Raw genomic sequence first — 17213 nt, forward strand, 5'->3', positions numbered from 1 at the left:
ATCTCAAAAGCGGAAACAATAAATCAAACTTGTACCGGAAGATACTAAAAGTGCAAGTGCTTTAACATCTTGGTTGAAAGAGAAAGATTCTTCAACTCCACCCACGTCAAGAGATAGTGCAGCGAAAGAACATGAATCTTCTTCTGATTCTGGTAAGTAGTAGAACTCATAGCTTTTACATTACACTGCACTGCACTGAGGACTGTTCTGCTCTATAATTGCGTAGAAATCCAAAAACAATGAATAATAATTATTCTGTATTTAGACTCACTGAGCAGACTATCAACTCCGAAAAGTCTCGAGTTGAAAAACTCCATCCCATGGCCATTACTGAAACTGAAGTTATACCTTCAGAGAAGCAGTCTCCAGTTCTTTCAAACGTCATTACTGAAGGTAAACTATTAAACATCTACTAATTCCATAATAAGTGAATGTGATTACTTATTTTTTTAATTAGCAACAGTATCGACTATCTATGAACTTTTTCATTTCCAAGAGTACGCTTTTCTAAAAGCAATTTAAAAAAAACTATATGAAATTTTTATATCCTGCCATCCCAGACTCTGGTTATACTAAGTATAGAATCTACTTGCTTTCAGTGTCCAATACTACGGCAATTCCAGTGTTTCTAGCTGTTGTCACCAATTCTCAAGACCGCATATTATACATCTGCAACAAAATCTGGATTAAATCTCCAACGATTCTGGTTGAATTATTCAACTGAACGGGATTGCGTTTTTTGTACGCCTTGTTGGCGGTTTCCGCAGACCAATATTACTGGATACCAGAAGGTATGGGGTTCGGTCGGGGTATCCGATTGGAGGCATTTAAGTCAGAGCATTGCTACACATGAATCATCACAACATCACGTAGCTTCCTGCATGGTTTACGAAGACTGGCTACGCAATCGTACAATACAAGACACCATGGAAGAAAGCATCAAGCATGAGCGAAGTTTTTGGAGAAAAGTGTTACATAGGACACTAGATGTAACCCTTCTGTTAGCCACATGCAATCTTCCATTTCAAGGCACAACAGAGAATTTATCCAGCTATAATGAAGGGAACTTCTTATCAGTGATAAGTATTCTGGCAAAGTATGATGCCGTTTTGGCTGAGGTTATCAAGTTGCCTAAAAATAGTGTAAGATATCTCAGTCCTTCTATTCAGAATAAATTTATTTCATTGCTGGGAAATACAGTGCTGCAGAACATTCTAGAAGAACTACAGAACTCTCCATACTTCGCCATTATATTAGACACGACTCAAGATATAGCAAAAATCGATCAGCTAAGCGAAGTGTATCGTTATGCGAAGGTTGTGTATGATGATGATAACGATAATAAAAATAAGCCCATCCGAATAGACATCTGCGAAGTATTCACTGGATTCACAGAAGTAAGGGATCAATCTGCTGGGGGTCTGTGTTCTCAAGTTCTTGACTCGATTCGGAAGAAAGGACTTGATATTAAAAAATGCAGAGATCAGGGCTATGATGGTGCAGCCGTTATGAGCGGAGCTTATAACGGTCTTCAGAAAAAAATAAGAGAATAGAGGCGAATGAACTGCAAAGTTTAAAGCCTCTTAAAAACAAAGAAAGAAGAAAATTAAGAGAAAACGCGCCACACGCATATTTCATTCATTGTGCCGCTCATAACATAAATTTGGTATTAAAGACGCAGTAACAGCAAATCGTGAAATAAAGCAGTTCTTCGAAGATGTAGAGAGCATTTATGTGTTCTATGGACACAGCATTGTAAGATGGAATGAGCTACAACATGAAGATAATGAAGAACAGACAACGTTGAAAAGGTTAAATCCTACTAGGTGGTCAGGCAGATATGATACAGTATATGCTTTGAAATTAAGATACAATGATGTGTTGAAATCGTTATCAAAACTAATTTTAACTGCTCCTACAATGAAGGAGAGAGCGGAAGCAACAAATCTCAAGAAGAAAATAGAAAAGTTTGAATTTGTGTTGTTATTAACTACACAGTGCAAACTGTTACAAAAAATTAATATCGCCTCCAAGATGCTACAAACTGAAAATCAAGATCTGAAGACTGTAGAAAACGTGTTAGAAAATGCTTTGGATTCCATTCTGTCATTACGAAATAGTTATGATGTTTTTGTGGCTGAAACGGAAAGTATTTGTAACAAATGAGGAATTTCAACTGTATACAGCTCGAATCGAGTCAAGATCGTTAAACGACACTTTGATGAGTTGGCTGCAGACGAACGCCTTTTAAATCCCAAATCTAGATTTAAGGTGAACATCTTTTACACCATGATTGATGTACTATCTTCACAATTGAAGAACAGATTCACAGGTATGAAATTAGTATTGGAAACATATGAAGTGATACAACTGAATTACATCGTAACAACTGAAGATACTGTACTCACAGAAAAAGCGAATGAATTTACTAATAAATTTAACAATAATGTGTCATACCTGTTTGCTCCTCAGTTACTATCGCTGAAGTCATCATTTAGTAAGGAGTTAAAGGCGATGAGCAGTGTTGAACAGTTAACAGATTTCATCATAATCCAAAATAACATGCTTGCATCTAGCTACCCAGACATTTGTACTGCTTGTTTTATGTATTTGACTTTACCGGTGTCCGTTGCGAAAGCCGAAAGATCCTTCTCAAAATTGAAGTCAATAATTGTAGTTGAATTAATAATTTTTTAAGAAGCACCATGGGACAGGAAAGACTATCGGGATTAGCAATTTTATCGATTGAAAGCGAGAGAGCCCATAACATCGATTTTGATAACGTAATTGATCAATTCTCCTCAAAACAGGCAAGAAGAAGAAATTTGTAAATTAATACAAATAAATAATTATTACTTACTTACTGAGCTAAAGCCAGATACTAAGAGATTTTTGTTTATATACCCATACGATGAATAAATGTTTATAATAAGAACACATTTTGGTTTTCCTGTTAGTATTATTATGAAGTTAGCAATATCGTAATATATAATGTATTCTGATTTCATTTTTATTTTTTTAGCAATAACGTAAATAAAACTTTTAGTCTAGAGATTAGGTACAATATACTTATATCCTATTAATCCCATTGAAGATTAACATATTATGCAACTTACTAGGGCCCCTTCATACTGCCTTGCACCGGGCCCCAAGATGAGTGTTTACGGCACTGGATGAAATGATCTCCGTTATCGCTTGGATGTAGTCAATCTTAATATTACTCAAAGATGTACAGTCAGTGCTTTGAGAATCAACTCATTGTCGTTTACTCAAAAGAGACCCCTCTAGGAGAGTCATTTTTAAGGAAATTAGCGACGCACATGTTGCCGTCCGCACGTTTGCTAAAAAATGATTCGCTTGGCGCCGGCAGCGCTAATTCGATTTACTTGGCTTGTCGCCGGCCGTTCTTGACATTATCGGGAAATCACAATCTGTTAAATTTTACCAATCTCATCGATAGTTCTCATAGATTCTCGACTCTGTTCCCTCACTGTCATGAAATTTCTAGGTGTAGCATAGTAAATGTATAGTATGTATAGAAAATGAATGAAAAATTGAATGAAAAATTTTGCAAGAAATCGCTTGAAAAAATGCATGAATTTGCTTGAAAATGAAGTGAATTGAGTCCGTACCACTTAGTCTCAAATATCCTCCAAAGTATTCTACTATCTGTACTGAAAAGCTCCGGAATTTTTCAACAGATAGCGCCACTGAAAATTAGCAAGATTCATCTCGGGAGGTTAAATCTGTCACTAGCTTATGTGTGAAGTTTCATTAAATTTCGTTTATTTGTTCACAAACTACAGTTGTTGAGGTGTCACTACCTGATCATTCGTATAGAAAGAGGAAAAAGGGGAATATCGTATTTTGATCAAACATTGTTTTTTTGATGGGAAAAACTCCTGAACAATCAATACAGTGGAAGACGAGAAACATTTCGTCTTCCACTGTATTGATTGTTCAGAAGTTTCTCCTTCGAAAACAACAGTTTATCGGTGTTTTAGTGAATTCAAAATGGGCCGTACAAACACCGCAGATGCACCTTGCTCTGAAAGGCCAAAGAGGCTACGAATCCAAAAATCGTAAAACAAGTGCATCGACTTGTTTTGAACGATCGTGAAATGAAGTTACGCGAGTTAGCTGAGGCCGTAGGCATTTCAAAAGCACGAGTGGGAAACACTTTGCACGACATTTTGGACATGAAAAAGCTATCCGCGCGATGTGTGCCGCGTTTGCTGACCGTCGAAAAAATAGCGACGCGTTGATGATTCTATAGCCGGTTTGGCGTTGCTGAAGCGTAATCGAGTGGACTTCTTTCGACGTTTTGTGACAATGGATGAAACGTGGATCCATTACCACACTCCTGAGCTCAATAGGCAGTCTGCAGAGTGGCACTGATGCATATTTCGCAGGCTTAGACGTTTCGTACTATAGAAAGGGAATCGAAATGTTGGAAACTCGCTATACCAAGTGTATTGCCCTCGAAGGAAACTATGTTGAGGAATAAGTACAGCTTTGCCCAAAAAACGATTGTTTTCATTGAAAATCGCGGGACTTTTCAGCCCATTTAGTTTATCTTCGATATTCGCGTTTTGTTATTTTGTGGCCATTGGTCATTTCAATAAATTCAAAGATCACATTCAAAACAAGGATGGAATCAGAAATTATGTATTTCCTAGACTAGTGATTTTGAAACATGGAGATCTGCTACAGAAGCGACGGAGGACGGAGGAATGAGAAATGGAAAATGGTTACATTTTAATACTTTCCCCTCCCAAAAGTCCCAAAAATGTTTATAATCATACTTTGTTCCATGACGTTCATTGAATTTGTTAATTTTTTATTTACACCTCACACTATTTACATCTGTATACCACTTTCTTGATTTTCTAATATCACCATGACACGATTTGACTTTAACAGATCAATTACTTATAAGTTAGTCGTTACTAATAATAGAAGTACTATTTTTTTGTAAGAACTTGTAACTTGTGACAAATTTTATTAAACTGATTAACAGGTTGAGTCTCGACCGAGATAGGGGACCAACAGTGAACTTTCAAAAAAAAGCCTTTTCTAGCTTTGTTAATGTTGTTCTCAGTGTCAACGCTTTCCAATCATAAATCGGATAGTAAGGTTGCCAAAAACTAAGACTACAACTTTCATGAAGAAAGTATGAGACTATCATATATTTCTATGCAGCTATACAGCATTTTAATGAGAAAAATCCGGCATCTCTGTTGCTAGCTACTTGTTCCTCTTTGCTCCTCCAACAGATCTTATTAACAAAAGTTCCCTGTGCCCCGTGATTCCCATTTTCGTGTAACGATGCGGATAATGTGAAGATTACGCCGCACGAAACAATTTGCGGCAGATCCTAATCTCGCCGCCTCTCGATTGCGGATCGTCGTGCCATTGCGTCACTCTCGGTGAAACTGCACATTGTTCTAAACCGCGCGCACTAACAAAGCGTGGTTTCTCAGGTAGTATGCGAATAATTTCGCGCTGCAGCTACTGTTCTAAATTCTATTTCTTATAATATGAAATTAATCGAAATCCGCCCATACATAAATCACTCTGTCGCTACCGGCGTTGTCCAACGACCATTGCATGAATCCATGCTGTATTACAGCATCAAGTAATGGTTCATGTTTTATTCATAAGTCCCCTCAACCCACAATTCAATCAAAATGCTTTAGCAAACCACATCGATTCATCGACCTGTGTTCGAGAGAGTGCACACTAACCACCTGGAGTGTTTGTGCTTGTGAGGTGAGGAAAACTTATTAACTAAACCGAATTCGAATTCTGTTTGCCTCATTCAGATAATAGATGCTAGGGAAATTAATTGCTCCGCGTCGGGTCGTGCGAAAGTGAATCTGGTCAGCACTAGTTGTAATGGGAATCTGTCGGCATGTGCAACGGGGTTGGGATTTTCCCCGTAGTCGGAGGTTTATAGCAATTGAGCTGTTTGTGCGGTTTGTAGTAAAATCTACGAACTAGAAGTTGTTCTCGTGAAAAGAATATCGGATTTGTATAATCGTAGGAATAATTAGCTAATTTTGGGGGGTCGAACGTTAATTAATTAATGCAATGGATGATAACACATTCTGGTTGGAAAGGTCAAATAGTTTCGTGAAATGGTTGGCTGGACTCCGATGGAATTGGTGGGGCACGTTTTGCATGAATGATGACGATTGAAGAATTCTCGTCTCGACGACTGAGCGCGTTGCATACTAAGGAGGGAATGGTCGCATACATTTCCAATGTAGTCTATCACATTGATTGACGGCGCCTTGTGGCATGTTGATCACACTGATTGCTGGGTTTGTTTACGTTTGGTCATTTCTAAAGAAAAAAAAGTTGTCGAGCATATCAACGTAAATATAGATCATCATGTATACAAGGGTTGTTCGAAAGATCCGTGCAGAAATAAAAACTACGTAATTGTTTGAGGTAAACCTTTTTTTTATTTTTCAACTTAGCTTAAAGACGGAACAACAACCGAAAACACAGAGCGGACAATTTATACCTCTTGCTAGATGCAACGTGACATCGAAAGAAGATACCTCACCAAGAAAGCTAACTTCCGCATTGCGTGCAAAAATGATGCATTATGTTGCATTATCCCTTCATAAGGCCGTGGAAATTAGACAACGAATCGACTCCAACTTCAGAGAACATAATCCTTATATGAGGAATAACACATATTTCTTCTTCTTCTTCAATGGCACTAACGTTCCTAGAGGAACTTCGCCGTCTCAACGTAGTATTACTTGCGTCATTTTTATTAGTACTTAGTTGAGATTTCTATGCCAAATAACACGCCTTGAATGCATTCTGAGTGGCAACCTCTAGAATACGCGTGATCACAGTGCAAGTCGGAGGAAATTTCTTTGACGAAAAATTCCCCCGACCAGAACGGGAATCGAACCCGAACACCCGGCATGTTAGTTATGACGCTAACCACTCGGCCACGGGAGCACTATAACACATATTTACCATTGATAACAAATTAATCATTGAAATAGTTGAAAAACCTTGGTGGCAATATAGTTGCCACTGCCCGTGAACCCCATAAACACTGTTTGCCGCTACCTTGTAAATCCACTTCATTGCGCCTTTGTTTATGCGAAAATCAAAACAATATTTCTAGTGCAGTAAAAAAATATTTATTATTTATTTTAAATTTAATTTTATAAAAATATTATATTATATAAAAAAAAATAATTTGGATTTTTCATCAAATACATCATTTATTTTATTGAAAAGTAGATCCTAAATACAGGGGAACTTCGGTATAACGTACATTTTACCTCGATACAACGTACACATTTTCGAAGTGTAGAGAAACAGTTTTTTGAATATTTTTTTCTGAAAAAAAAACTATAAATTATCTGTACTTTGATACTATAACATGATAGTAGAAAAAATATATAAATTAATCAAGCTTCAAGCAACAGTACATCATGAGAAAGGCTGGCTTCGTCTTCTAGTTCAATTTATTCATTAACCTTACCCGAACAGCAACACAATTAAGTAATATAAGCTACGTTTCTGAGTTATTTATGATGCTTCGATACAACGTACAATTATGTACGTTCTATCGAAGAGCTGCTGATTTCGCTGAAAAAGTGAGTATATCGCATGCGATTAGAAGACTGCATTATGAAGGAGGTACAACATTGAATTATCCACTTCGGGACGATAATATTCGGCTACTCGTCCAATCTGATCGGGTGGTTTTAAGTGTCAAAATGTACAATTTACAAGAACGTGTATTTTTAGTGAAATCGTATTGCTCGAGCAACCAAAGCCTTAATGAAACTTTGTCCTCTTATGGTAAGAATTTCAACATTTCTCGTCGTCGATTACTTCCTCTGGGGGTACTTGAAGAACCGTTGCTATGTTAATAAGCCACAAAATTTTGAGGAACTTAAAGAAGGAATAACTCGGATTTTCAACAGCATCGAAGTCGTAATGTTAGAGTTGTGTATAAAAAATGTTGTTCACCGTTTAAAACGCGTTATCGAGAAAAGGGGTGGTCATATCGAAAATTTCCTAAAATAAGCTATTTTCGTTTTTTAAAAATAAAAATCGGTTCACTTCTGTAGAAGTTATTAAAATTTGTTGCATGGGTGTTTAATCTGAAAGACCCTGTAGTTACCACGGCCTTATGAAGGGTTAAGGGAGATCGCGAGCAACTATTAAAATCGGAAAAGCCAACCTATTTTATTCGTAACACTGTTCACTTGTCTTACAATTTCCACTATGTTATTTATTTATAATGATACTACATCCCATTGAGAGATTAGATCTTCTTCACAATTTTTCGCCAATACTCCCGATCCATGGCTGCAATTCTCCAACTCCCGGCTGCACCGATTCTTGCCAAGTCCTGCTTCACCTGGTCCAACCACCTCGCTCGCTGGGCTCCTCTCCTTCTTGTTCCTACCGGATTCGATGCGAACACCATCTTTGCAGGGCTGCTGTCCGGCAATCTTGCAACATGCCCTGCCCATCGCACTCGTCCAGCCTTGGCGACTTTCTGAATGCTGGGTTCGCCGTAGAGTTGCGCCAGTTCGTGGTTCATTCTCCTTCTCCATACTCCGCTTTCCTGTACACCACCGTATATAGTTCTGAGCACTCGGCGTTCGAAAACTCCAAGCGCTTGTGAGTCCTCTTCAAGCATCGTCCATGCTTCGTGCCCATAGAGAACAACCGGTCGAATTTGGGATTTGTACATGGTACACTTCATACGGGGTCGGAGTTTGTTGGACCTCAAGGATTTGCGGGGCCCATAGTAGGCACGACTTCCATTGACAATGCGACTTCGAATTTCACGGCTGTTGTTGTTGTCAGTTGTTATCAACGAGCCAAGGTAGACAAATTCCCCTACCTCCTCGAGCTCGTCGCCGTCGATCACAACACTACTACCAAGATGAACTCTGTTGCGATCAGTCCCTCCTGCTAGCATGTATTTAGTCTTAGACGCATTGATCCCAAGCCCAATCAGCCCTGCTTCGTGTTTCAGTCGGGTATACAAGTCGGCTACCGTCGCATGTGTTCTTCCGATTATGTCCACGTCGTCAGCGAAGCAGATAAACTGACTAGACTTGTTGGAAATCGTGCCCCGCATGTTGAAGCCCGCTCTCCGCATAACACCTTCCAGCGCCATGTTGAAGAGCAGACAGGAGATTCCATCGCCTTGTCGAAGTCCCCTGTGAGTCTCAAATGATTCCGACAGCTCACCTGAGATCCGCACACTGCACCGCACACCGTTCATCGTTGCCTGAATCAGTCTTGTCAGCTTTCGGGGAAAGCCGTGTTCGTCCATGATCCTCCATAGCTGTCGTCGGTCGATTGTATCATATGTGGCCTTGAAGTCGACGAAGATGTGGTGTGTAGGGACCTGATACTCGCGGCATTTTTGGAGGATCTGCCGCAGTGTAAAAATCTGGTTCGTCGTCGAGCAACCGGGCATGAATCCGGCCTGATAACTTCCCACAAATCTACTTACTATTGGCGATAGGTGGCGGAAGAGGATCTGAGACAAAATTTTGTAGGCACCATTCAGGATTGTGAATCCAACTTGTCGCCTTTTTTATAGATGGGGCAGATTACCCCATCCTTCCACTCCTCCGGTGGCTGTTCTGTGTCCCAGATCCTGACTATCAACCGGTGCATACACTCTACAAGTTTTCTCGGACCTCCCTCGAAGAGTTCCGCTACGAGGCCATCCTTACCAGCTGCTTTGTGGTTCTTGAGCTGATTAATGGCCTCCTTAACTTCACCCATCGTCGGGGGTGGTACGTCGTCGTTGTTCATTGCACCGGTGTAGTCCTCCTCAACGCCGTCTAGGTCTCCTGTCTGCGCGCTGTTCAGGTGTTCATCGTAGTGCTGCCTCCTCCTTTCGATCATCTCGCGTTCGTTCGTCAAGATGCCTCCTTCCTTGTTCCTGCACGCTTCGGCCCGCGGCACAAAGCCTTTGTGCGAGGCGTTTAGTTTCTTGAAGAACTTCCGCGATTCTCGAGAACGATAAAGCAGCTCCATCTCCTCACACTCTTTCTCTTCCAGGCGGCGCTTTTTTCCCGAAAGAGATGTGTTTGCTGCCTTCGTTTCAGTCTGTATCGTTCCACGTTTTGTCGAGTCGCTCGTTGCAGCATGGCTGCGCATGCTGCATCCTTCTCGTTCAGGAGTGCTCGGCACTCGTCGTCAAACTATTCGTTCCGTTGTCCTCGTTGTTCATACCCGATGACGGTCTCTGCTGTGCTGCTAATTGCTGATTTTAAGGAGTTCCAGCATTCATCGAGGGGAACAGCATCCAGTTCGTCTACCCCGGTAACGCAGCTTCAAGACGCTGCGAGTATGTTGCAGCAACGTTCGGCTCCTGTAGTCGTCGTAGGTGGTACCGTGGTGAGCGCTGGTGTCTTATGTTATTGACGACTGACAGTTTAGAACGCAGTTTGACCATCACCAGGTAGTGGTCTGAATCGATGTTAGCGCCACGATAGGTTCTGACGTCGATGATATCCGAGAAGTGCCGACCGTCGATCAAAACGTGTCCATTTGTGTTTCTGTTTGTTGTGGTGATCTCCAGGTGTAACGGTATTGGAGGCTGTGCTGGAAGAAGGTGCTACGTATGGCCATGTTCTTGGAGGCACCGAAGTCGATAAGTCTTAGGCCGTTTTCGTTGGTTCGCTGATGGGCGCTGAACCTACCAATTACCGGTCTGAATTCCTTCTCCTGGCCGACCTGAGCGTTCAAATCACCGATGACGATTTTGATGTCGTGTTTTGGGCAGCGATCGTATTCACGCTCTAGCTGCGCGTAGAATTCTTCTTTATCGTCATCGGTGCTAGCTAGATGGGGGCTGTGGACGTTGATAATGCTGATATTGAAGAAGTGGCCTCTCATCCTCAATCTGCACATTCTTTCATTGATCGGCCACCAACCAATCACCCGTTTTTGCATCTCCCCCATCACGATGAAAGCTGTACCCAGATCGTGTGTGTTGCCGCAGCTCTGATATATGGTATATCCACCATGGAACGATCGCACCATCGAACCTTTCCAGCACACCTCCTGCAGCGCTACGATGTTGAAATTGCGGGCTCTCAATATTTCCGAAAGAATTCGGGTACTCGCAAGAAAATTGAGAGACTTGCAGTTCCATGTTCCGAGTTTCCAATCTCTAGTCCGTGTTCTTTGCGTGGGTCTATTCCGATTGTCCTGTCTCGAATTTCTTTGTGAATTTTCCTGTGCGTTTTATTTTTACGGATGGCTTGCCTGCACCAACCCCCTGTCTCGCCGGAGGACCGTCGTGCACAGCTCTTTTTAGAGTCCCCGCTGGCACGAAGACAGTGATCAGCCGCCCCTAACATGGGGATCAGACGCTGTTTTGAGCCGCACCTCCATGGTGAACAGACGCTCGGATAGGCCCCCTTCCCTGTCAGCATACGACCAAGATCCCACCGGGGTTGGTTACCCGATCTTCACTATGGTTACTCGTACCCCAGCCGGCACCACGGGGTGGTAGGGATAGGAGTTACTGGACAGGAAGCTAAGGACCACGAATGGGGTCTATTTTATGCCTGCAGGTACGCGAAGTACCGATGGTACGCCTAGTCCAGTTTTTTACCAACCAAACTATGTATCTCAGGCAATAAAAAGCTGTGGATATTTCCTATTAAATTGTGTATTTAGAATCTATAATCTAGTCATTAATTGGAGAGATATTAACGTTCAAAATCTATATACTTTTCCCACCCGAAACTTTGGAATGACCCCTTATATACCTGCACAATTTACAGACGATGCTCAGGTGTCAGTCTGCTCATGATGAAATGGCGAAACAAACTTAACACAAAAAAGTGACAGCTAACGAAATAGCGCACAAATCAAAAAGTAACGCCAACTTAACGTTCCGTACCTCTAGAAAAAAAAACCTTTATGATAAAATGATATGCTTTTTATTCCTGAGTAATCAAAGAAGGGTTATTTTATAAAGATTTCAAATACAGGAAGAACCCTTGAGGGGTCTTGAAAACAGGTTTCCAAAGGTTGCATGTTGTAACAGAAATTTGCATGAAAGACCCAATCAAAAATACACGTTTAATATAAGGATTAGGGTGCCAATGAAAATGGTCATCTCGAATTTCAAAAAGTTACCCCATAAAAAATGTTCACCACCTCGAAAAAACACCCTTTGTAAAATATCAGCTCAATCGGACTTAAAGGAAAGTGGCGCAAAGCGGTCAAAGTTTGAGTTTTCGTTTATGAGAAAATCGAAAAATTACCCAAGGGGGAGGGGGAGTAAAGGAAATCGGGGTTTTCGAAAAAATTTCGATGCAAAATGTCTTAAAATTGCATTAGTCGTCGAGATTTACAGTTACTTCGATTTGTTTTTGTCTGGGGACAAGAAATATTTCTACGGTGGTTCGACATTCCTCCCCCTTCTATGAGGGAAGGCTGCCGTACAAATGCAACACAAATTTCAGCCCTCCTCGAGAACTTCCATTAAGGATTGCATGTTGAAAATTCATTGAAAATAATGACAATGGAATGAACAATGGTTTTATTCATTCTCAAAATACAGCACAAATTGATAAAAAGACGGCTCAATCAAAAATGGTCGAAAAAATGACACTGTCCCGTTCAAACGGTACGTTTGGTCAGCCTATGTGTCAAGCATACATCCGCCTGGTCTCAGTTCAACACCAATCTACACCATTAGGTTTTTCCGACAGATCATGATTCTAAGGTTTGATTGGAGCTCTTAAACTTGTCTCTACATTGATATGCAACTTCCAAAGCAAATGTTCAGGATATTAGTTCCATTGAAAGGGGTAATTCACCACTGTTATGCAAAACTTGCGGTTAGTAAATACAATCGATCATAATATGGGCAAACAGTAATGATACTCAAGCTAACCCGCTAGTGATGGAAGTCTGTTGAAGTTACTTATCTGGTCACGAATTTCCAAGGAATCATAAATTATTCTAACACGATAAAAATCTTCCCTGCACGTGAGCCACCAGCGTTTGAATTCTGAGCAGATAATTAACCTAGTGATGGGTTGTTTGATCAGCTCCGCGGATCATCAATTATAATTTATTGCTTCTTCGATTGCACCAGCGTTCTTGAACAACCAACACTTCTCATTTCTAGCGCATTTCTTGTTTAATTACAACTGTTCAATTGGGATTATTCCGAAGTTAAATGACATCTTTTGATTACCTAATTATCAGTGAAAGTCGGAATAATTTGTATCAATAAAACAAACCTCGACCTGAACCCCATCCGACACGGAACTGCCAAATATTAACGATGTACTGGAACAGTTACATTCTGTAACATTCATGGTGTAGCTTTAACGGCTAACATGGATAAGTAGAATATTTCGAAAAATTCATTTCACACCTACGAAAGCAATGATACCTCAATACAAAAAATTATAAAATGCATAAATGTATAAATAGATGAAATCGTATAGTGAACTTAAAAGTTTCGAATGATTTGAACAGCCCTACTGTCGCTGTGCTCGCAGCACAATCTGGAGTCTAGCATGGAAAGCAAACATTGAGCGGCGAAACGGTGAACGATTCGATGCCTCACCAGCTACGGGCGCAATGACAGATGATCTCAGCATCAGTGCGAACGTCGCGGTGTTGTGGAATAATCACTCAAAACATTCCAGCTCTCTAGGCGCACAAAATCTTTCCCTGATGTGGCCACGATTATTTTACTTTATTCGGTGTATTCTTATGATTTGATTAGCTGTATACTCTAGTCGACAAGCGTGGTGCTATCCGTTTTCCCGTTTCCTCTACTATTTACCGGCTCCACGCGTCGCGTCTCGTTTCGTTGCATACCTTATTAGTGCCACTCCTTACGCCACGATGTCTGTTTCAATCTTCCAGAAATGGTGCTATGTCCGTATGGAGCACTAGCACGGCCGGAATCGACACAGTGCTCGCGACCACCATCGGGGCTTCCATCAATCCGAAAACATTCAGTACAAATCATCTACCCACCGCCGGGTTGCTCGTGGCCCAGCTTCCAAACGCTAACAGTGCCCCCCAGACACACTTCAACAGTAACGTTCAGGGTAACGGAGGACTCAATCACAGCCACCACCACCAGCATCACCTGGTGACAAATGCAAGTCCCACCGGAAACGGCCCATTCAGCAGTCACAGTACAAGCACCAACAGCAACAACAGTCATTCCTCACCGAGTCACGGATCGTTGCACAATTCCGTCGCTTGGAATCGGACCAGTATTTGCAGCGCGTACAATAAGGTAATGTATTTAGTTGCATGTTTATTTTTTATACTTGATAAGCAGTGTCTTGTAATCATTGAGATCGCTCACAATCACCTTATAGGAATGCTGACTCGATTGATAGGCTATTGAACAGATTCTGCTTAGAGCCCCCGCACACTACAGACAGTTTGGTCGGATCGGCCTACTGGTGCAAAAACCGACCCAACTGAATCGGTGTAATGTGCGCACATGCATACCTCTCCGTACTGAATCTATCGTTCTATCGGAACTATCGGTCGACAAGTCAGTCTGCAGTCTGCGGGAGCCCTTAATCGCATTCTATCAATCACAACACGATGAACGTATCCAGCTATTCGTCTGGAACCGACGTGGTTTCACGGGATGTTCCGCCAACCGATATATTGATTTCATAAATTTCCACAAATACGGGTGAAATTTGTTTGTGCTTCGTATCCCAACGAATGAATGAAAAAATTTCACAACGATGCCGCTGTGTCTGTTTCGAAATTTGTTTTGATTTGTAAATCCATCACAGCGTGGGATCATCGCTCCCACAACCTCTTCCACGCCGAGAGTATCTGCCCGCGCTCAGATAATTTCTCAGATGAAATGTATACACTCCTGATGATGAAAGGTTCAATGTATCAGTAACGATCTGGACCACTGCCAGCGCGGATAATTTTCGCGGCATTGGCAAGATGAGCTGCCGCGCTCTCCCATGAACTTGGCCTGCCGAAAAGTATTATTTCGGATACTGTTTGCTCGTCTTGGTAGTCAATTATGTGAAATTGTGTTTTTGTTTGATAATTTGGTTTCATTCGCTTCAGTGCAACATAATGCATCTGGGCATCTTTAAACTAATACGAGTGGTATCTCGGTGCTGTCGATATGGTTGCAATGGGACATAGGAGAGCCGCGGACGGAGAGCGTAAGACGGACAGTGGGGGTATAATAGCGTAAGACGGACAGTGGGGGTATAATGGACAGGTGACAGTTGCATTATGAATTTCAAATTTCTGCTCATGGGAAACCCTTCTACATGCTATTCTATAATATTTTAACCATCCTATGACAATGAATACTGATCAAAAGTGGAATAGAGAAACAAAAACCGAAAATCGAACATGATTCCGCGTGTGGATGTAACTTTTGCGGCTTGGATATTAAGCATTTTGAGTGGCTTAATTGCAAAATTGAATTCGCCGATGGTTATATTCTGGTTTGGGAGTTAACAGAGAAGCGATATTAGGTATGTACGGAAAAGTAAATTCATTAGTAAGTGGTAAATTTGAATTATTGAAATAATTGCACCGGGGGTGAAATGGACAGTCACATCCATAATTACATCCAATGCATGATGGAAAAAGGAGGGAAGAATATTGAACTCTTTTTTTATATTGTTTTCTCTTTTTGTTCTATTTCATATATTTCATATTTTCCCATCTTCCCTATCATAAACTTGTTCTATCAAATTTGATACAGTAATGCTTCATGATTCTGAATCATATCTCTCCCATCTCCTTCCATAACAATACACTCGTTTCAGGAACTTGAGTTTCACAACGTTGTTTACTATACGTTGTGTTCATTTGCAATTAGCTACGAGAGCCACTCGAACGGCTTCCCTTATACTATATGACACGAAAACAATTAGCAAGACAGATAGTTAATCAAATGATACATAACAGTCGTAGAGCAAATTTCCGGAATCTTTTGTACCACACGCAGAATGGTCACGGAACTCGTCCCAACAAAGCTCCATGAACTCCACCGGCTTCACTGGTTGTTCCACCTCACAAATAACGACATCTTCCTCCAAACCTACGACGTCTCGGCTGATGCGGAAACAGCCCTTCTCAGAACCATACACCCGATAGCCTTTCGTGTCTTCACAATAACCAACGAAAATACCCTTTTCGGATTTGGGATCGAATTTCTTCCTTTTTGCCTTCGGAACCAGGGTCATCACTCTTGAGCCAAAAATCTTAAGATGCCCAAGATCCGGCTTTTTCTCAGTCCACGCCTTGTCCGGCTTTTTGTCCTTCAGGGAACGTCTAGGACAACGATTCACCACGTGAGAAGCAGTCGAAATAGCTTCTGCCCAAAACTCGTTTCCAACCTTTGCATCGTTGAGCATACATCGCGCTTTTTCTACTAACGTGCGCTTCATCCTCTCGGCCGCCCCGTTCTGCTCAGGCGTATACGGGCACGTGGTTTGATGTCGAATCCCGTCCGACTCCAACAGTTTTCGGAAATCTGCATTCACATATTCCTTTCCGTTGTCTGAACGCAGGATTTTCAGCTTCTTAAGGTAATATTATATTATCAGGCACGTAGCGTAACCGGCACGGCACGTTTCATGCAAGACAAATATTATTACGTGTGTTTCAAATGTGTATGCGTATATATAGCGGAACGGCTCCGGACATACACAGCACGTTTCAGACAAATGCATGTAGGAATTCTCGAAAAGAATATTTTGCCGGTGCCGGGCACGAACTACACGGGCGAGTAGCACCATACATACAAATCAAACGTCGAAGTTCGTGGTATGGGTGCGTTCGTCGCTCTTCGGTACGACATCGGTTCAATCACCAGTAGCATTTCTCCGCTCCGTCTGCGCTGCCGGTCCGTACAGAGAAGTTGCTATGCCTGATGATATGAATACATCATGTATTTGTCTGCCGGTGTCGGTACGTGCCGTTCACGCTACGTGCTTGATAATATAAAACGGCCTTTATCCGTTTGTCTCTCCGCCTTGGCCTTGAACGATTTGAACGCCCCCAATGCTTGATTTTTGTGCTTCAAAAAATAAACCGCCACGCGGAGAGTTCGGGTTGAGTAGCGTACTGGAGTGGGGGTGTGTTTTGGCGCTCCGTGCTTTGACCTTTATGTGCTTACGATTCCTGTCGTTTTAAAGTGT

General features: G+C 41.5%; 1 protein-coding gene across 1 annotated transcript in view; it reads left to right on the forward strand.

Moving 5' to 3' along the window:
- The window catches only part of LOC129768247 (calcium release-activated calcium channel protein 1), a 108236-nt gene that overhangs the window by 58720 nt on the left and 32303 nt on the right, over positions 1-17213 (forward strand). Inside the window, exon 2 of the mRNA XM_055769752.1 lies at positions 13924-14305. Coding sequence (XP_055625727.1) covers positions 13924-14305 — 382 coding nt within the window. The remainder of the gene's footprint in view (positions 1-13923; positions 14306-17213) is intronic.

This window comes from Toxorhynchites rutilus, chromosome 2, assembly GCF_029784135.1.
Source record: "Toxorhynchites rutilus septentrionalis strain SRP chromosome 2, ASM2978413v1, whole genome shotgun sequence".
In the NCBI taxonomy this organism is placed as follows: domain Eukaryota; kingdom Metazoa; phylum Arthropoda; class Insecta; order Diptera; family Culicidae; genus Toxorhynchites; species Toxorhynchites rutilus.